Source organism: Rhamphochromis longiceps, linkage group LG7 (assembly GCF_057381845.1).
Source record: "Rhamphochromis longiceps isolate RC_006_pf linkage group LG7, R_longiceps_female_GT1.1, whole genome shotgun sequence".
NCBI classification, from domain to species: domain Eukaryota; kingdom Metazoa; phylum Chordata; class Actinopteri; order Cichliformes; family Cichlidae; genus Rhamphochromis; species Rhamphochromis longiceps.
This window is the reverse complement of record NC_140563.1, coordinates 64,440,329-64,463,080: the sequence shown is the minus strand read 5'-3', so window position 1 is coordinate 64,463,080 and position 22,752 is coordinate 64,440,329. Positions and strand designations below refer to the sequence as shown.

Sequence of the window (22,752 nt, the reverse complement as noted above, 5' to 3'; positions counted from 1 at the left end):
TTGAGAAGATAGCTCATACCTGATAGAACATATACTCTCGTTTCAGCATCCAAAACTCAACAGAAATTGCTGCACACTTTCACTTACTTGACATAAATTTTAAACCCTCCTTGCTGCCTCTTCCTCATGAAAAGGATGGTCAAAAACCATCCTGAATCCTCCACAAATCATTCATAAATGAAGGACTCAACAGGGTTATTGTTTGGGTAAGATTCTTCCCACAAGAGAGCCTCATTAAGTGGTGCATTTAAGAGGGATCATTTGTAAAGGAGCAAGATGTTTAGCTAAACAACAGTAACCATTGCAACAGAAACCATCCACAATAACCCAAATGACTTCCAAAGGGCTCAGGACATGGAACAGATGGAGGGCAGGGGTTCAGCTTCAACCATCTGAGGCGTGCCCGTGGGTTCAGTGGGGCAAGGCTGTGTCAGCTCATGATTTGAATTGCACTGTTCATTTCATTTATTTCGCCATTTCTTTCTGTTCATTTGAGCCATTGGTGGACTACTTGTAGCTGCTCAGCTGACAAGCTCTGAATCTGCTCGTGTTGGCCAACCAACAACATGACATGGGACACAGCTGCACGCATGGCCAAATCGTTCTGTCATAATGAATTGGAAAAAAGACTCAAAAGGAGGACTCTTACGTCAGTTTACAGATCATTATTACAGCAACAATACCAAATAATTAATCAAAGTAACCGAATCGGGTAAGTGCTGCTCTATAGGAATGGGTCAAAGTTTCCTGTCGGAGAGGGAAACAGGAGTTAGCTGAGATCCACGTGAGTATGAAGTACTTGGTTATCTTTAGCAGCTGACTGCAGGGGAGTATACAGGCAGCCAATGGAGTCCAGAGGGAAAGAGAAAGAAATGAATAAGCAGAAGAGAGCAGGCAGGCAAGTGAGCAAAGCACATCTTCCTCCAAAAAGAAGGTGACTGGCTGGAGTTAAGCAGGTAAGTGTGGCAGAGAGAAACTAGAGATCTTTCAGGCTGGGGAAGATGGAGGACTCTGTCTTCAGCTGTTGTTCTTCAAAGTATCACTGGGAAGGAGACAAAAGAGCATGGTCTCAGACCGAACACACACAAGGAAAACTTGATTTACAGCAGAGGGCCCGATCACCACCATAGGCAATAATGATCTGGCAAGAAATATGAGCACCACCTGGTCCTTAAATATGGCATAGCTTGAGTTTGCCCAGCACCCCACTACTCACAGGGCAGGCCATCCAAAGAACCTGACCCATTACTACCCCTGAGAGTAGTAATTGAGTAAGGAGATAAAGGGAGAGAAGAAAGAGAATTGGGGAAACCGAAAACCTCCCATTACAGAGCACAATAACCTTAACGCAATGATTCATTGACATATCTATATATGTATCTCTCTCTCTCTATATATAGGGGTGCAACGATATTCGTATCGATATTGAACCGTTCGATACAGTGCTTTCGGTTCGGTACGCATATGTATCGAACAATACAAAATTTGTAATTTATTTTATCAAATTTCCTTCTGACGATGCTGTCTGTGTTGAGCGCTCAGTGAATCTGCGTTCGACTACTCCGCCTAGGCTGCACTGTCGAGCGCAGATCCGCTGAGCGCTCAACACAGACAGCATCATCAGAAGGAAGAGCACAGGGCAAGCTAGCCAGACAGAAGTTAAGCTCTCCTTGCAACATGGCAAATTGAACCCCCCCCCCCCCCCCCCCCCCACCCTCATTCAGATCTGGCGTTTGGAATTATTTTGGTTTTCATGTGACGTATGACCCTGAAGGTAAGCGAGTCATGGACTAAAGTAAAACAGTATGTTGGATGTGCCACGCAATGCTTAATTACATGGGTGGGAACTAGTGTGTTAGCGCAGTTAGCTCATTAACGTGTTGGCCGTCTAGCCCCATGCACGGGACGATCAGGGGTAGCTGGTTAACGGAGATTTGCCGTGTTGTGGTTAAGGTCATTTCAACGAGATTAACCTGAAAGCACTAGTGGGAACACAACGAATATGACTGCACATTTACATCATCCTAGTGCAAAGACAAGTGGAAGCAGACAAAAACGACAAGCATGCATGCTACAAACTTTACCCGAGTCATTTAGACAGCCGTTAGCACATGATTCTCCTTATGGGGACCTGATATGTTTAATATGCTGCTGAGAATATGGCCCAGAAGAAGCGTATAGTATAGCTTTTATTTTGGAAAGAGCCATTTCTCTGTAATAAACTCTCTTTTCCAAAGATGAGTGATTCCTCAATCAGATACAGGGCTCGCAAAATCGCTAGCTCGACGTCCCGGGGCTAGCGATTTTTCCAGTCGGGCTACCAAAATCTATCTCTGCCCTGCCCGTCGGGCTATCGTAGGAAGGAAAAATATATGTCAATGCTTTTGCATTCTTTCGGAAATGTAGCTGGGTAATTATGTCATTGGCATCGGTGAGCCACTGTCAATATGTGACATATTGAAATCGCGTTTGAATTTGCGCTTGTTTTTTGCTTTCACTTTGCAATTGCGCGAACTGTGTATAGAGAGCGACAGTACTGATTGGTGAGTGATGATAATTTGCGCACCAATTCCTCTGACATCATCTTATCAATCGTTAGCTTACTACGCAAACATGACGAGTGAAATCTCCCGCAACAAGCTTAAACATGTGAGAGGATGCAGAGAATCGCTGAGCTTATGTGAATGTGTGTGTAAAAGCAGCAGGATATATATTTTAGTTCTGCTGAGCCAAATAAGACAGGTCAGGGTGAATAAGTGACAGCCAAAGAAAAGCTTACCACAAAACGGAAAAGTTATGACAAATCAGACTATAAGGCAAAAAGAAAGTGCAGCTTTATGGTCAGTGTTGGGGAGTAACGGAATACATGTACCGCCGTTACGTATTTAAAATACAAAATATGAGTAACTGTATTCCGTTACGGTTACCGTTTAAAAAGGTGGTATTTAGAATACAGTTACTTTGTTGAAATAAATGGATTACACTGCGGTACTTTCCTGTTTCATTTTGTCGCGGGTCAGGACTGTTTGGTTTTGTTTGACAGCTACGTTCTGTTGTTCCAGGCGGCAGCGTTACGGTTGCCATGGTTACAGGGCGACGCTCTCTCTCTCTCTCTCTGCGACTGTGTGTTTCCTGGGTGAGAGAGCGCCTTTTCGTTGTTGTTGTGCTAAGCTAACAGACAGAATGCTACAAGCATAGCTCTAAAGAATGTAGCATCATGGGCAGTGTAGTCCGTGTTGCAGGGAGAATGGACTGCCATACACGTTATGGGTCTGTGAGCGCGAGGAGGGAGAAAAAGGGGAGTGGAAAGGTACGAGTTGTCATCGAGGAAAAACGGGAGCTGGAAGCATGTAAATATAATAATAACCACTTCAGCCAAGAAGAGTGCCTGACGAGCCCAGTTGTAAGTAAGCTATTAAGACTCGACTGTACACCGTGTTCGTGTTTTCCTCCGAAAACAACAAGTTCCGTTGGAGCAGCCTTTCAACGCCTCTCTCTGTCTCTCGCAAGAAAAGTTGACCCACACAACAAAGTAAAGCTATTTTTCGGCTACGAGCCGACAGGGACCCTGCCGTATTAGTCAGAGGTCCCTTTACTACAGTTCGGAGTCGCGGACCTTCAGTAATAGTAATAAATCACACAGCAATAGTACATTCACGTAGTTGTAAAAAGCATGATAATATATTAAGTAATCCAAAGTATTCAGAATACGTTACTGTCATTGAGTAACGTAACGGAATACGTTACAGAATACATTTTGGGGCATGTATTCTGTATTCTGTAATGGAATACATTTTAAAAGTAACCTTCCCAACACTGTTTATGGTTTCATGGACAAAATAATTTCTGTGGCTGCAATATGATGAGCTATATAACCAGGGGTGCACATAAGTGGTCCGCATTCGCTGTCAAAATAAAAAACACGCAAAGGGTTAGGGTTAAATTTAAAAACTGTACTTTTGAGTTAAAATATATATTTATAATTTTAATAAATGACAAATTAAAAAGGCATGAACATTTTTTTGTATCGAAAAAATATCGAACCGTGACACCAAAGTATCGAACCGAACCGAACCGTGAATTTTGTGTATCGTTGCACCCCTAATATATATATATATATATATATATATATATATATATATAGTCACCATCAAGTGCGGGATCTACCAAGGAGATGCTCTGTCCCCACTGCTGTTCTGCATAGGCCTGAACCCCCTCAGTGAGATCATTAACAAGACTGGCTACGGATACCGACTACGGAACGGAGCAGTTGTCAGCCAGCTCCTGTACATGGATGACATCAAACTGTATGCCAAGAGTGAACGAGACATCGATTCACTGATCCACACTACCAGGCTATACAGCAATGACATTGGAATGTCGTTCGGACTGGAGAAGTGTAGTCGGATGGTAACAAAGAGAGGGAAGGTAGTCAGAACTGAGGGGATTGAACTACCAGAAGGCAACATTGCAGACATAGAGGACAGTTACAAGTACCTGGGGATCCCGCAGGCAAATGGGAACCATGAAGAGGCCGCTAGAAAGGCTGCAACCACCAAGTACCTGCAGAGGGTCAGGCAAGTCCTGAGGAGTCAGCTGAATGGTAAGAACAAGATCCGGGCCATCAACACGTACGCCCTGCCTGTGATCAGGTACCCTGCTGGGGTAATAGGCTGGCCAAAGGAGGAGATAGAAGCCACTGACATAAAGACAAGAAAGCTCCTTACCATGCATGGAGGGTTTCACCCCAAGTCCAGCACCCTGAGGCTGTACGCTAAGCGGAAGGAAGGGGGCCGGGGACTGGTGAGTGTCAGCAACACAGTCCAGGATGAGACAACGAACATCCAAGAATACATTGGGAAGATGGCCCCAACTGACCGAGTGCTCAGTGAATACCTCAGGCAGCAGAAACCCAAGAAAGAGGAGGGATACGAGGAACCATCATGGAAGGACAGGCCCCTGCACGGTATGTACCACCGGCAGATAGAGGAGGTGGCTGATATCCAGAAATCCTACCAGTGGCTGGACAAAGCTGGACTGAAAGACAGCACAGAGGCACTAATCATGGCAGCACAAGAACAAGCTCTGAGTACAAGATCCATAGAGGCTGGGGTCTATCACACCAGGCAAGACCCCAGGTGCAGGCTGTGTAAAGATGCCCCAGAGACAATCCAGCACATAACAGCAGGGTGCAAGATGCTAGCAGGCAAGGCATACATGGAACGCCATAACCAAGTGGCCGGCATAGTGTACAGGAACATCTGTGCCGAGTATAACCTGGAAGTCCCGAGGTCAAAATGGGAGATGCCCCCAAGGGTGGTGGAGAATGACCGAGCTGAGATCCTGTGGGACTTCCAGATACAGACGGACAAAATGGTGGTGGCTAACCAACCGGACATAGTGGTGGTAGACAAACAGAAGAAGACGGCCGTAGTGATCGATGTAGCGGTTCCGAATGACAGCAATATCAGGAAGAAGGAACACGAGAAGCTGGAGAAATACCAAGGGCTCAGAGAAGAGCTCGAGAGGATGTGGAGGGTGAAGGTAACGGTGGTCCCCGTGGTAATCGGAGCACTAGGTGCGGTGACTCCCAAGCTAGGCGAGTGGCTCCAGCAGATCCCGGGAATAACATCGGAGATCTCTGTCCAGAAGAGCGCAGTCCTGGGAACAGCTAAGATACTGCGCAGGACCCTCAAGCTCCCAGGCCTCTGGTAGAGGACCCGAGCTTGAAGGATAAACCGCCCGCAGGGGCGTAAGAGTTTTTTTTTTTTTTTTTTTTTTTTTTTTTTTATATAGTCAGTAAAATTTAAAGTAGAAGAAGCATGAATGAAAGCTTTGTTTAAAGCTGTGGAGATCTAATGAGCCAGTAAAACTGTAATCAGTTTGCCATGGATACAGTGATTGTTAAAAAAAAGAAGAATGGAGTATTTCACAGTCTAAGTGGCATCTAAGTGGTAGAAAAAGTTACTCTCAATCTACAAATGGAATGGAAATTTCTGAGTACAGATTGCAGCTGCTTGCAGTCAGATTCAGTTTATAGAAGTACAAAATACAATTATGTCAATAAAGCATGTGAAATGGGTAGGCCGTATAAAGTTGAGTAAAAACAAAATCTTTGTCAAGTCAGTTCACGTTTGTAAAATTATTTAAATACATATATGGCTGAGCAATGAGAACTTTACAGGTCCTAAATATTAGGATAGCATTTTCTGGGCACCCACTTTATTTTAGATGAATAATTTAACAGCAAATCTGCTTAATAAAGTAAAAGAGGAATACGTTTCTTGTCTAATGGAATGACTAACTCTATTGCCTTGGAGTGCAATTGTTCAGTACTTCTGTGATGCTCTGCAGTATCAGGCAGCCAAACAGTACGGTCTACTACCACAACAACAGCAACTGACAGAGACTCTTATTGTCACAGCACAAAATGATTGTTTAAAGTTGTTTAACATTCCACTATGTGCTGTTTTGGTGGCTGTAGCCCAGGTGGTAGAGCAGGTCACCTACTAACTGGACGGTTGATGGTTCGGTCCCAGTCTGCTCTAGTCTGCATGCCAAGTACAAGACGCTGCAAGATGCTAACCCCATGTAGCTCTCCAACGCATCCATTGGAGTGTGGATGTTGGTTAGGAAGCACCCAGAAACAGTGGAAAAAAAGTACTGTGTGCAATGTGCACGTTGTGTAAAGTGCTCAAGATCGAGTAGAAAAGCACTATATAAGAACCAGTCTATGTACCATGTGTCATAAAAGATATATTTAAGACGTGGTTCTTTCACGGTGACATGTTAGCATGTACTATTGCCTCACAGCAAGAAGGTCCTGAGTTTAATTTCCATGTTTGTGTGGGTTCACCCCGGGTACTCTGGCTTCCTCCCACAGTCCAAAGACATGCAGTTAATGAGGATAGGTTAATTGGAAACACTAAACTGCCCATAGGTGTGAATGTGAGCATGAATGGTTGTCTTTGTCTATGTGTTGGCCCTGCGACAGACTGGCGACCTATCCAGGGTGTACCCTGCCTCTCACCCTAAGACATCTGGGATAGGCTCCAGCAACCCTGAGAAGCACAAGCGAATAGATGGATGTTTCTTTGCTTCTCATTACCAGTAGAAAAAGTTGCTTTTTGGTGCAGCACATAAAGAAAGTGCTTCATATGCTTTTTTATGTCTGGATGTCTAAGAAATATCAAACACAGTGGTTTATTTCATCATATCAGAATGTTAAACATGACACTTTAAAGACCGGCTACAAGTGGAAGGACGAAGCAGAATGATGAACGAGAGGAGAGTGATCAAGTTAGACTGCGTGATTATGAAAGACACAGCTAGAGAGAGGCTCATAGATAAAGCCTGGCTGCTCCTGAGGGAGAGCAGGTGTTAGTGTTATAATTGGAGAAGATGGACCGTCCATATGCTCTCTCTGCTTTATTGGAGCGCTTTAAAGCACCACTCTAATTTCATTGGCCGAGCGCAAGTGACCATAATCTTGACCGCAGGCTTGATTTGAGTGCTCATAAGAGTAGTGACCGACATCCTATAGTCTGAAAACTTTAGTATGTGTGTATGTGTGTGTGTATGTGTGAAATAGGAGAAGGAAATCACATTATCCTGTAGTGAGCTGAAGGGCTAGTTGATCTACCTTCCCCGCACACGCTTACCTTTATGTGAGTGTCAGAGTGTACATTCCTGTGCTTGTGCCCCAATTTGTGTGTTAAACCTCGAAGGCTTCATAAGCTGCATATCATTAATGCCCGAGGCTCACAGCTACACCAATAATGTGGTGTTGGAGGTAGATTTCGCCTCAGCAACACGTGTGATGAATCAACTCATCGCCCACTTAGAATGTCACAGGTCCTGGACGACGCATGTGCGCGCGTGTGTGTCAGTGTGCTTGCAGGCATGCATATGCTGTCATCTATGATGAATTAACTCATTTTGTTCAATTTGATTTTCAGTGATTTTCAGCTGAAGACTCTGAGCAGTAGCTTCTTAATGGGCATTTCTGCTGCTCTCATAATCAGACTCCAAATCATCTTGTACAGTATGCGATGGAGCACTTATTAATTTCCAAGTGAAACAATGGTGTTCCACTGTCTCTGCTACATCTTTAACAAGTCTTTCTAGTAGACTGGTTTCTCCTGACGAATCTTAAACACATTATCGCTAGTATCCTCTGTATTAATCACTCTTAACCTGCTTTGCTACCCTATCCATTGAAACTTGTATTTTTAGTTCTTATTTTAAAAACTGCAAATCAGTCTTTTGAAGAAAAAAAAAACCTTTTTGTAAATATATCACTTAATTTCTAAGGTTTCCTAACATGAAGCTAACTACCAGCCAGATATGTGAGAGGAGGCATAAAAATAGAAATCAGAGTTTCCCTGTGATAAATCTTGTCAGTGCTTGTACCTCGTAAACGCACTGCTCACTATCACACCATCACACGTTATTTTCAGATGTGTTAATTGGGAAAAGAGTCTGGCATATGCATGAATGTGAATAAGAAGCGGAAGCAGTGACGTTTTTATAATCTTAGTAGTAGCTCAAACTTGATTGTAGATTCCACACATTTTAGCACAGACTGATACTGGGATACAGTAATGCCGTGGTTATTAGTGATTAATGATGAATCATCCAGACATGATTCTGAAAGGCTTCCGCGTTTCAGCCACGATCCATATGTGAAGTTCCTCTGGTGTTACATGTTGGATCCGCTTTAACTGTGCTGCTCATTATAAACCAAAGCTGCTTTTATCCATAATCGGTTTCCTGAAATAGATGTCTCTTAGTTTTTGTTTGGTTCCTATTCCTTCATGTTTGTTCTAACAGCAGTTGTGCTTTTCGTTACCCATATAGTATAATTTTATCACCAAACCTCTTAACTGCCAATATACAGATCCCTGTGTGTTCCATCTGTGACTGTATTGTTGAATCTAAAAAGTTAATTAAAGTTGATGATGTGCAGTGCTAATATAGGAACACAATATATTTGTTTGTAGGACAATGTGGACCTTGGAGAGCTGATGTTCTCACTGTGCTATCTCCCAACGGCTGGCAGGCTTACCATCACAATTATCAAAGCCAGAAACCTCAAAGCCATGGACATCACTGGAGCCTCAGGTGGGTGCCGATCAACAGTACAGTGTGTCCAATAAGAGGTGGTGTAGGAAGATGAGGTATGCATGCATTAGTGTGTGTATATCTGTTTAATTATTTCTTCAGTCTTAACACCTTTTCTCTTCTCAGATCCATATGTGAAAGTGTCTCTGATGTGTGATGGTCGAAGGCTAAAGAAGAGAAAGACATCGACTAAGCGTAACACTCTGAATCCAGTGTACAATGAGGCCATTGTGTTTGATGTTCCTCCTGAGAGCATTGACCAGATCAGCCTGCTAATAGCTGTCATGGACTATGATCGGTGAGTTACCTCTGTACATTTAGCACTCTCATGTGACATGCCAGCGCATTTTAGAACATTTTAGAGTCTCTGTGGGTGCTGTTTTTTCTGTCCTCCAGGGTTGGGCATAATGAAGTGATCGGGGTATGCAGGGTAGGCAGTGAGGCCGAGAGCCTTGGGCGAGACCACTGGAATGAGATGCTGACGTACCCACGGAAGCCAATCGCACACTGGCACCCGCTCATAGAGGTATGGCCTGCTTTGTGTACTAGGTGTTTTAAATTGAAGATACACTTGATAAAAGTCTTGTAAAATAAAGCAAAAATATAATTATTTTTCATGAGGATACTGGAATATTTTCTTAATTGTAATGAGATCTTTTAACATAGCACTAGACATAACTTAGAAACCACAAAGTTCCTAATGAGGCGGTGGATGAAAGGTTGAACAACCATAAGCCATTTTTCAGTTGGTCCTGAGGGGAGTAGAAAGGTGTCCATCAAATTTTATGGCCATCAATCGAATTCTTTATCATAAATGGTTACAATGTAGAGACATTTAACTGTTAAAAGAAAATATCAAGGCTCAGTGTGGCTCAATCTACAATAATTTAGATATACAATGACAGCTATGTATAGGAGAGAAGGCACTGGACTGTTTGAACCGGATTGATGTTTCAATCATGTGGAGTGAGAGGTTCCCTAAAAAGTGGAGATGAAGTGTGCTGTTTTAAGAGCAACGGCCATGTGCAGAGTAACTGCAGCAGGATGAGGCACACCATGGGTATGGGGTATGGTGTTGAGGCAAAAGTATAGAGAAGGTCAGCTGTTGCACTGTTTTTGTGGATCTACAGAAAGCATATGATAAGATGCCAAGAGAGGAAATGTGATACTGCTTTAAGAAGTTGGGAGTTGCATAGAAGTACTGTATGTGAGGGTGGTGCAGGAAATGTATGAGGACAGCAGAACAGTGGTGAGGTGTGCGGTAGGTGTGACAGTTGTTTTTTTTTTTTGAAACAAAAAAGTGAAGATAAACTGAGGAGAGATTGTGAAGGTAGCGTAGTTAAAATACCTGGGGTCAGCCATTCAATAAAACGGATAATGTGCAAGAGAGATGAAGTAAAGAATGCAGGCAGGTTGGAGTTGGTGAAGATGAGTGTTATCTCCACCAACTCCAACAGATTTGTGAGAAAAGGATAAGATCCAGATTGAAAGGGAAGGTTTGTATGATGGAAGTCAGCCCGAGATGGTTTGGGCAAGTGCAGAGGAGGGATAGCAGATATATTTCTCAAGCGCTGTTGAAGATGGACCTACCAGGCATGAGGAAAGAGGTAAACCACAGAGAAGATTCATGGATGTGACAATTGTGGACATAAAAATAAGAAGGCTAAGGATAGTGTGAGATGGAGGCAAATGATCTGCTATGGCAACCACTAAAGAAAGCAGCCAGAAGAAGGTTTATACTGTATAATGAGAAACACACATATAAAGATTTCCCCCATACTTCTGATGCAAGGTATAAAAGTTAAGTAGTCACCACAATCATTAAGATCTATCCTCTGGGTACCAATCATTTCTGAACCAAAGAAATGGATAGTCTATATCTGATATGCATTCAGATATTTTACTGAAGAGAGTTTTATGTATTTATGGATTAAAAGTGAGGGAATCACCAGTCAAAGGGATTCATACTCTGGTCCAGAATTTAATATTTAGCTTCTGGATGAATTGACATCAAACAAATGCCATTTGAGCAGGAAAGCTGTGGATCAACTAACTGGCATTGGTTTCCTGACAAGAAAGCTTTTGCCATAGAAAACAATCAATTTAGCATATCAATATTAAGGCTTCTAAGTGGCCATTCACTACTAATGTCTCTATTAGCTTTGATTTCAAATATGGCTTGACTGCTCATCTCTGACTCGCCATAATATACTGTCCATAAAAGATGGTTTGTACACTCTATCTGGCAAGCAGTAGCAATGGAGGGGGTTGGAGAGCTAAGCTATCAGCTAGTATTTGCTAGCTTTGTTAGCAAGATCCATAAACTTTGTGAACATATCACACAGACAGTCAAGTGCTAGCATTTTTAGTACAAAGGACATGAAGTGACATAATTTGCAGAAAATTTTCATTCAGAAGGCAACAAAAAGACATTGTGCTCGATATGTTTATGCTTAGGACACAGCCTGCCTTGGCACTATGAATTGCATATAAAATATAGACATATATTTTATGAAATTATATGAAACCCATTGATTTGTGAATGCCCATTAAAAACCATATAGTACAGCATTTTCGTCATTGCCTTCCTGGTGTAGATCTGACTGAAACTGTACACATATTGGGATTATATCCTAATATATTATTGTGGCAATGTCTTTTATACCATCTATGAAACTAGCTAAATTGATGTCACAAAGTAAAATAGCCAAGGGAAATTTCCTACACACTTATAAAACTAGAAGTCTTTTTGTAACCACAGGTTTTGTAACCATAGATTATGTCTGGCAGACACCAGGCTCTAAAGATGTTTATGTTTGCTACAAAGTTTTAGCAGCCAGCCTCAAGTGGCTGATTTGGATGTTCTGCCCCTCCATCCCTTTAAAGTCACTCTGAGGCAATGCTTAAGCCAGATATACTTGTGTAATGCTCAAGTAACCATATATACAGAGATCCATTGAGTTACAGTAGTCTGAGGCAGTCCCAAACAACTGCTTTTAAATGCTTCTCTTACCTAAAAACAGTTCTGTCAGAATAGCGCACTATTGCGATAAAAAGAAAACTTATTTTAAATAAGCTTCACATTCCGTGTTAAATTTATGTTTTGTATAGTTCATTTGACGATATAGTGAATGAAAAAGAAATAAAACAAGTACTCCACAACCCCTGTGTATGCTTGACTTGTTTTGTTGTGATTGCCACAGCAGAGGCGCCTAGCTATCAGAGAAAGGGAGGGAGACATACAGAGAGGTGGCTACATTCGGTGAGATGCTTCTATTTCTGAATTCCCAGCCCACACTCATTAAAAAAAACAGAGCAAGCTAAAACAGATGCTGGACTGATTCATGTAAATTTATGATGAGTTGTCAAAGCCAAACATTTTGGTACTCAGCTAAAGGGGGTCACAAGATAAAAACACCTCAAAATGGAAAGCTGTCCAGGCAAATGTAATGACTGGCATCAGCCATGGCGTGCATTAGCAACTGCCAGCTTCATGTGCCCTGTCACTTATTTGCACAATTTAAAGAAGGACTTTGACTGAAATGAGATAACTTTAGCACCTTATAGTGATTAGCAGCTAGCTAAAGGCTAACTTGCTAGCTACTGACACTGGATTTAGCTATCTGTAGATTTTTTAACACAGGAAGTAGAATGGTCACTATGAAATCAGAAGCCTGGAAATTTACATGGTAACCAATAATAACTATTTCAAAGAATTAATGTGTGATTCTAGAGTTTTTAATAACATTCATTTGTTACGTCATAGCTCCTGCAGCGGTACCATCTGACTTTTCCAACGATATTGTCAATTTAAACAGACTTTTATATGATACCTTTAATCATTTTGGGGTTTGATGCCAGGAGCATACATATAAATTTTAAATGAAACAAAGATGTTTATTATAACTTAATATTTCCCTAGAAAGGGCCTCTGGATGATAAAATATCCTATTCACTAATATTATGTTTATTAACTGGTTGCTTACTTTACACATTTCAATGACTTTAAAACTATTGGTATATATACATTTTGAATTTTTACATAAATTATTTATTAGCATAAAAGAACAAAATGCACATCAATTTAGTGCTTGCCCCTTAATGAATTCCTATTATTTTCTTTTTCTCATTTATAATTCAAGATCATCAAACAAATTTTAATTTTAGACAAAGATGACCAACGCAAATACACAATGCAGTTTTTAAAACATGATTTCATTTGTTAAGCTGCCTGTCAAAGTGAAAGAGGCTAAACACAATGCAATTATATACAATGCAAACAAATTGTCATAAAAAACATAAACATAAGAATCTATTTTGGTAAGTAGAAATACTTTTGAATTAGGACAGCTGGGCTCCTTATATTGTGTGGTAGTCTTATGCTTTAGTTTAACACTGTGTATTTTATGGAGGTGAGTTTTGAACTTTGAAAAGTACCAATTCATGTCCCTTTAAAAAACATTGTTTTTAGTCTTATCTGCTATGTACACCGATTTCTTGGGATTCTTAGAATAAATCTCTAAATTCTTTTCGATTTATTCTTTTCTGTTACTCCTGAAAGGCTCAGCAGTGATTTTTTTAAGATCAAAACTTTTTTTTGTATCAACACTTTGTCTTTGTGTTATTGTCAATTAAACGTAGGCTTCAGATTAGTAGTAATTCATTGCATTTTGTTTTTCTTGTCAATCATTTTTGAAGCTCTGATGCTTTAATTTTAGTTTTTCTATCTCATAATCTGCCTGTGAATGGTTTGCTGCCTCTAAGTTTGAGTGTGTATATTGTAAAATTAAACAAAATTCAACTGCTTTTTGAAAATAACATGCAGGTTGTTAAGTCTCGTTTTACACCACAGTGTCAGTCCCCAGAGTCTGAGATCTCATCTAATGGCTTATTTGTGTAGAGATCCACACAGAAGACCTAAGGGAAACTGGCTCGGGGGATATTTCACATCCTTGCACACAGTTATACACACATATGTAGCTGAAGCCTATGCATAATATGTAAGCAATGAGTATTCACACATTCGCACAAAATTTATGTTTCAACAAATAAAACTAAACACATCTGACAAGTTGGCTTTCACACTCACACACATGCACACACACGTGGCTTTCACACACACAGACATGTGCATGTCTGTGTGTGTGTGTTTTTCTGACACACACAAACACTTGCTGGTTTCCTGTCCACTTTAGTTTACGGCTTTTCAAAAGTGTTGGACTGACCCGCTGACCACTGAGAGCATTAATAATTCAGCAGCTTGAGCTCTTCGGCCCAGACTGTAAACTCTCTCTCTCACACACTCACACACACACACACACACACACACACGCACACACACACACACACACACACACACACACACACACACACACACACACTGCACACACACAGTTCAGATGTTACTGAGTAGAAAGTAAAGTAAATGCAGAAAGTTGAAAGCTCGGTTGCTTCCACTTTGTCACATGAATGAGTAACTAGATAACAGACATGCACACTGAAGGGGCTGCTCTCATGAAGTGAGGTAAGTGTGTTCCCAAGCCAGCTTTGGAGTTTATATCTCTGGATTTTCAGTCTCACAGGGCTGGCTCAGGTTAAAACATTTCTCCATGGTAGTGTGCACCTTCATTCTGCTCCCGGGCAGGTTCATTTCACATCAAAGAGGACCACATCAAAATCATAACACCAGCTCTCAGATAAAAAGGCTCACTTTGACAGAGTCCAACCAATTAATTATATAGCATGATTTCCATGGGATTTCTGTTAGGAACAAATTTGTGGTTTATGCATTTTTCACATTTTGCACTTGTCATAGCAGTATTTAAAAGAGAATTTACAAAACAAAAGATGACTGGCGCTTAATTCATCTTCATCTGTGAAGCTTTAAACTGCTCCACATAACCAAACATGACACAGTGAGTATTTCACAAGATTTTTAGAAACTCACCCTGTCTGCCTGCCCACCCAGCAGGGTAACAACAATACCCCATCGGCCTTTTAATGGCTTTAATGGGGTAAAAAGTTTTTTAAAAAAAACATGTTGAAGATCTGACTCGGGCTGCTGGGGTCATCATGCTGTCTGTGCAGATGTTTGGAAAGAACCGATTTTGTGTTAGTAGCAGTGGAGTTTATGTCTTGGATGCAGTTTGCACTTCAGTTCAATATAGCACCAAATCACAACACGTTTTATATTGTATGGTAAAGTCCCTTTTACAGAAGCATGTAATGTAAATGTGATTGTTGGAACATGCCTATTAGACGGAAAATTATGACCTGCACCTTTGTGTTTTGCACTTGGTTTTGCTTTTACCTCCTGGAATGGATTAGGCACTAAAAATACTGGATTACCATAACAAAGATATTGTGGTTTGGGTTGAAAAACATCACTTTGCACTCATTACCATATGGTTTTATATTCAACGTGTTGGGAGTGACAGCCCTGTCTCATGCAGCAGACAAGGGATATAACAAATGGGACTGAGAGCAACCTGTTAAATCTGAGGCTAGTTGACTAACTGACATGACTCATTATATAGATACAGTGGGGCAAAAAAGTATTTAGTCAGCCACCGATTGTGCAAGTTCCCCCACTTAAAATGATGACAGAGGTCAGTAATTTGCACCAGAGGTACACTTCAACTGTGAGAGACAGAATGTGAAAAAAAAATCCATGAATCCACATGGTAGGATTTGTAAAGAATTTATCTGTAAATCAGGGTGGAAAATAAGTATTTGGTCACCTCAAACATGGAAAATCTCTGGCTCTCACAGACCTGTAACGTCTTCTGTAAGACGCTTTTCTGTCCCCCACTCGTTACCTGTATGAATGGCACCTGTTTGAACTCATCATCTGTATAAAAGACACCTGTCCACAGCCTCAAACAGTCAGACTCCAAACTCCGCCATGGCCAAGACCAAAGAGCTTTCGAAGGACACCAGGAAAAGTATTGTAGACCTGCACCAGACTGGGAAGAGTGAATCTACAATAGGCAAGCAGCTTGGTGTGAAAAAATCAACTGTGGGAGCAATCATCAGAAAATGGAAGACATACAAGACCACTGATAATCTCCCTCGATCTGGGGCTCCACGCAAGATCTCATCCCGTGGGGTCAAAATGATCATGAGAACGGTGAGCAAAGATCCCAGAACCACACGGGGGGACCTGGTGAATGACCTGCAGAGAGCTGGGACCAAAGTAACAAAGGTCACCATCAGTAACACACTACAACGGCAGGGAATCAAATCCCGCAGTGCCAGACGTGTTCCGCTGCTGAAGCCAGTGCATGTCCAGGCCCGTCTGAAGTTTGCCAGAGAGCACATGGATGATACAGCAGAGGATTGGGAGAATGTCATGTGGTCAGATGAAACCAAAGTAGAACTTTTTGGTATAAACTCAACTCGTCGTGTTTGGAGGAAGAAGAATACTGAGTTGCATCCCAAGAACACCATACCTACTGTGAAGCATGGGGGTGGAAACATCATGCTATGGGGCTGTTTTTCTGCCAAGGGGACAGGACGACTGATCTGTGTTAAGGACAGAATGAATGGGGCCATGTATCGTGAGATTTTGAGCCAAAACCTCCTTCCATCAGTGAGAACTTTGAAGATGAAACGAGGCTGGGTCTTCCAACATGACAATGATCCAAAACACACCGCCCGGGCAACAAAGGAGTAAGAAGCATTTTAAAGTCCTGGAGTGGCCTAGCCAGTCTCCAGACCTCAACCCCATAGAAAATCTGTGGCGGGAGTTGAAAGTCCGTGTTGCTCGGCGACAGCCCCAAAACATCACTGCTCTCAAGAAGATCTGCATGGAGGAATGGGCCAAAATACCAGCTACTGTGTGTGCAAACCTGGTAAAGACCTATAGTAAACGTTTGACCTCTGTTATTGCCAACAAAGGTTATGTTACAAAGTATTGAGTTGTATTTTTGTTATTGACCAAATACTTATTTTCCACCCTGATTTACGAATAAATTCTTTACAAATCCTACCATGTGGATTCATGGATTTTTTTTTCACATTCTGTCTCTCACAGTTGAAGTGTACCTCTGGTGCAAATTACTGACCTCTGTCATCATTTTAGGTGGGGGAACTTGCACAATCGGTGGCTGATTAAATACTTTTTTGCCCCACTGTATGTGTCAGGTGAGCCACCCCCATTTAATTTTGAAGGGCATTTCCACATGTAGTTCATGATTTCTCAGCTGCGGAGGCTTCCACTTCTGAAAAATCTTCTTATTTAGAAAAACTGCCACAACTTTCAAAGCACATTAAGGTCTGCCAATTAACCCAACAGTCATAGCAAACCTGGATGCAAACCATCCTGGCTTACAGTGCATATTTACTGAGTATGTCAATCCAGTCTTTGGAAGTTTCTAGACTTTCGTTCCCTTTGGTCTTTAACTAAAACTCTCTTTCTCTGTTGTGGTTCAGTGGGTTGGACAAGGAGCGACGGTGAGTGGAAGCCAAGGAGGATCCACCAATTCCCTGAAGACACCACCATCACCATAACCACACACACACACACACACGCACGCACGCACGCACGCACGCACGCACGCACACACACACACACACACGCACCAGTATACTTACACCAACACACACAGACACACACAGATATAGAGCCTCAGGGTGGTAGAACAACGGGCCAACAGACAGTCCTACTTGATGTTAAAACATACAGTACAAATTGTGGCTAAGAAGTGGCTGCAGCAGTGGGCTAACATCAGCTATAAGCCAATACTCAAACTGTGTGTCATTAGATTGAACTAGGTGTTAGTGTGATAAGGCTGGAGCAAAGTCTGATTCCCACTTCCTCTTTTGTCTTCACAACCAAATAAACACTTAACTACATTCCAGCTAAACTAGTACAGTACTTATTGAGCTGTTACTGACAGTATTAACAGATTATCTAACAGATTAAGCTTATGCCTCTTTTTTGTTTATAGGAAAATTGCAGTTTGTGGACCAAAATATTATATTTTTAGGTGAATATGCACAGCTGTGACGGTTGATTTGTGCAAGTGATCAGCTATCGTAGGCAACATATTTGCTCAATAGTAGGATTTAGAAAGGCGAGTTGCAGAATTAGAAAGCATCACTGTTCAGATCAACACATTTCAGCTCTTTTAAAAGTTTTATTTGTTGTGTTGAAGATTCATTCTCATCATGCATTTGGTTATATCTTGTGTTGCCTTTATCACTGGCAGCCGGAGCAGACACGAACAGAGGAGATTCAAATGCAAACCTTAGTTTTACTTCACTGGGCGAAGACGATTTCCTGTTAAGAAGTAAAATTGAAGAGGATTTGATTTGATCCAAGAATTTGTAAAATGTAAGAATGAACATTTTTAGTGCATGTTAAATTGGCATCCTTTTTTTAACAGGGTGTGGTCATAATAAAGGAAACATAAGTTGTCATCGGTGGAAAAAGAGCAGTCCACTCATCTCATCTAAGGCAAATGAATTATGATTGTTTTTAGACATCATCCTGATAACCAGACATAAGTGTCATCATTACTTACTAATGTTATTTGGCTTTACAAGAATTTACAATTACAATTTCAGGACAAACATTAATAACATGAAATAAAAGTTTTACATTAAACTGTATGACTTATGGTTGACACTGTACTCTACTTGGTGTCTCGTCTGTCATGGTTACTTTTGGAAAATGTTTTACACTTTTGCAGATAAATGCTGACTGAAGGTTTTGACTGTTTTTAAAGCTGTTGCACTGGAAACAGCTGTGCGCTTCTGCTGGAAACAAGACTGATGAGCCATGAAAACAAAACATAAACAGGAATCTGTGGACTGTAAGATCTAAAGAAGTTCTGCAGAGCAAAATGGGGTTGTAAACTTCAGTTGTTATTTTCAGTAGCTAAGGCAGGGGTCCTCAACTCCAGGCCTCGAGGGCCGGTGTCCTGCAAGGTGAATGGAAAGGGTCTTTTACAGGAGGCATTACTGCCAACATGAGCTCAGTTTGCTTCAACATGCTGAATTTAGGCGATCTAAATACTCTGAATAAACAGCTGGCTTGTTGTAGTTTGTCTGATTATGTGACTGCTCATGTTTTTCTGTCCCCTGTAGTGATGTCACCATGTTCCCAGATGCTACAAAAAATAAAACCCATGTTGTAACAAATCAGTTATCCTTAGGGACTACACAATGACTGCAGATGTTATTGTGCAACCCCTTTGGGACTCCTTTGTGCCTTTTTAATGTGCTTTGTCATTTTGCCATTCAGTGTTCCAATTTAGAGAGGTGCTTAGAAGACCATAAAGGTGGTAACTCTTAATAATTTGCGAGAAATGAGGAGCTTTTGCAATGAAAGGGGTCCTATAAATTTTGTTTGTTTGTTTTCTGTTATATACAGAATATACAATAGGAGGTGTTTATAATAAAGATGGCCAACATTTAAAATAGTAATCCCTGTGTGCCAAAAGATGTATCTGTTCTTAGATCTGTATGATGTCAGACAGAGGGGATCTCCATAATGTGGTCATTTTAGCACACAGCTCTGACAGTTCAAGTCATTCCTTATGAGGGGCAGCCAATCAGAAGAAATCTGGCTGAAAGGGAGGAGCTAAAAAGGTTTGTTTCAGACAATGCATGAATTGAGATGGTTTTAAAACTTTGATTCATGCAAAGCTACTTTAGTAAAGTCTGATAAAATAAAACAAAGCTGGAAATGAGCATTACAGGTCCCATTTAAGTTAATTGAATGATTCCACAGTGAAGCTGCCCTGTCCCACTGTTATGACACTCAATGTTGCTTTTCTTTAACTGGAACCATACTCTGTGATAGTAATTTAATAAGCCAGTGTTTGTTTGTTTTCTAACTAAAATCTGTTTAATTTCAGATTAATACCAGTATTGTTTATGGCTCGGTATTGGACACTGTCACGAATAACAGTTTCCTCTGTGTTTGTAGGTACCATGCATGCATCATTTTTTTCATGAGTCATTTTTAATAAATATCTTTTTTTTGTGAGATACTAATCATATTGTAAACACAAGATGTATTATGAACCTAAGGCAGAGTGTGTACATTGTCCATTCAGATGTTATTAATAAATATTTCTATATATAGCATGGATTGATTTATGGGTAGTGTGAGATGCAGCGAGAAGATGCTTCAGAGAGAGAATGAATGAGACAGATATAGAGACGTGTATTCCCCTCAGGCCTTCTGCTAACACCTGTGTTGTGAGCTCTCCCAACAGAGTGCTGTGATTGAAAGACCTATGAAAACCTTGTGACAGACACACTTTCTCTTACACACACCCTCAGTGATGCATTTGCTGCGCTAGGACCTCGCGCTCACTCAAAAGTCAACATTTAAAATATCAACATGTCTGGGTCTGGTGTTCCTCCTCTGAACATTTTTCCAATTAGCAATAATTTGGACACATTAAACAATAGCATATCAAGGCTCCGATTTAATTTTTTTTAAAGACAAACTGCAAAGTGAACATTTCCATATAATTTCAGATTTGCTAGACCAAACAATGATTAAACAGGCCCCATGAGCACTGGAGCCATGTTTTTAATCTTACAAAGTCAAATATTCCAATTTTCATCAGCTAATCGCTTTTTTTTTTTTCTTTTTTTTTTTTAGCTCACAATGCTTTTAATCACTATGCTGTTTCATTTAGGTTAGTGAACTAATTTATTTTTCAAAACAAGCTCTGGTAAAACTATTCAATGCGTGCAGGACACGTTGTGCCGACATCTGTTCACAGTGATTAGTTGTTCTTTAAAAAAGATATCAATGCCTTTAAATCCATCCATCCATTCGCTTCTCCTTTTCAGGGTCTCGCGGGGGGGGGGCGCTGGAGCCTATCCCAGCTGTCATAGGGCGAGATACACCCTGGACAGGTCGCCAGTCTGTAGCAGGGCCAACACACAGGGACAGACAACCATTCGCGCTCACATTCACTCGCACATTCACACCTAATGGCAATTTGGATTTTCCAATTAACCTATCCCCACAAGCTGCATGTCTTTGGATGGTGGGAGGAAGCCGGAGTACCCGGAGAGAACCCACGCAAACACGGGGAGAACATGCATACTCCACACAGAAAGACCCCGGCCTGGTGTTGGAATTGAACTAAGGACCTTCTTGCTGTGCGGCAACAGTGCTAACCACCGTGCTGCCGCCTTTAAATCCCTATTGCAATAATCTGATCTGTATATCTCACTCAGTAAGCGGTTTGATGCTGCCTCAGTTGTGTGTGGAAATAATGTTGTTATCCATCTGCCCAAGGTTGAGTTTTGTCTGTTGTAAGATGAGCAGTTTTGACTGGGGAGATGACGTCCAGGTTCCAACTACATTTGCTGGAGTTATTGCAAGGTGCTACCGCCAGCAGTTACCGTCAGTATGAAAAAGTTATTTCAGGCTATTGTAATTTATGAACAAATTATTCGTCTTGTGCATTTGTTAAAGTGGCAATATTTGCCACAGCAGCTTTATGCCTGTCTATCATGAAAATATAATGATCCCTAAACCCTGCGTCGTGATTATAGTCCCTCATAAACTCAAACTTTCATTGGTCTCCTCTGCCACTCCTGGATTCATGTGCAGGTGTTTCATTTCCAGTTATCCCAGCAACTGCAGCACAATCTGGCAGCTACGGTTAAGATTCTCTTGGTGGCAGCGACATTCTCCAAAATGGAAACAGCTTTCCACATTAACCCAAGATGAGTTTTTGAGGGTGGAGGAAGTTGTCAGTGTCTTCCTACAATACCACAAAGCTGTATTTAATTTTATTGAAGCCTAAATCAAAACTTTACCACAGAATTTTATAACATGGGCACTTGAAAGTGGCTTCCTGGAGGTTCAAGTATAAGCCTGTTATAGCCAAAGCAGTCAGCATTTAAAGGACACTTTAATATCATCTAAACTGGGGGAGCTGCATCCTGTAAGTCTTCTTTCTCAGACTCTATCGTTTCATTCTTTTGCAACTATTTCTAAAAAAAATATGAAAGAAAAAATTGTCCACAAAGTGTGTAAAATTACCCCCTGTTGGAACTATTTTTATATGTTGTTTACAAGAAACCATGGCTGTGTCCAATGGTAAAATTCAATTTTGTTCTTCACAGAAGAAAATTCACATAACAACACAGGGAGTCTCTCCTTAGATCAGCCTGAAGGTAGTTTATTTTAAGCATTTGGGGAAAAACACGGCTAAAGTTGTTCCTTTTCTGGTGAGGCTCTCAAAAGTTTCAAATCAATTTAGAGCTGTAGCTGGAGTCGAGAGAAACCCAAACAGACGTACATCTCATTAGTGTGCCAGTCAAGTTTATTGTGATGCTTCTCACGCTCAGATCATTACTGCCATGATTTGATTTCCCCCTCCTTTTTTTTTAAACTTAATCTGCCGGTGTTACAAAAGCCCCTGCATAATTAAAAAATAAATAACACGCAATAGTTGATATCTATTTATGATTACATCACCTGAAGCCACTTTATGTTTCAAATAATTTGACTGTAACTAAGACTTTTCATGAGATAGCCGTGCAGTAAAGGATGTCATTTGCTGTGGGACCTGATCGATCTTATCTCTGTGTGTCAGGGATAATTATGAATTCTAAATAATTACTGTAGTAATTGACAATTTTTAC

General features: G+C 41.0%; 1 protein-coding gene across 3 annotated transcripts in view; it reads left to right on the top strand.

The window, feature by feature from the left end:
- Window positions 1-20,163, top strand: part of syt9b (synaptotagmin IXb) — a 63,803-nt gene extending 43,640 nt beyond the window's left edge. For 2 of the 3 annotated variants that reach the window (XM_085414813.1, XM_085414810.1), the window contains 4 exons: window positions 9,003-9,123; window positions 9,250-9,421; window positions 9,520-9,649; window positions 17,557-20,163. In XM_085414813.1, the coding sequence (XP_085270939.1) occupies window positions 9,003-9,123; window positions 9,250-9,421; window positions 9,520-9,649; window positions 17,557-17,634 (501 nt within the window). In that variant the 3' untranslated portion in view covers window positions 17,635-20,163. The remainder of the gene's footprint in view (window positions 1-9,002; window positions 9,124-9,249; window positions 9,422-9,519; window positions 9,650-17,556) is intronic. The other variant, XM_085414811.1, reaches the window with a different exon arrangement.
- The last annotated feature ends 2,589 nt before the right edge of the window (window positions 20,164-22,752 follow it).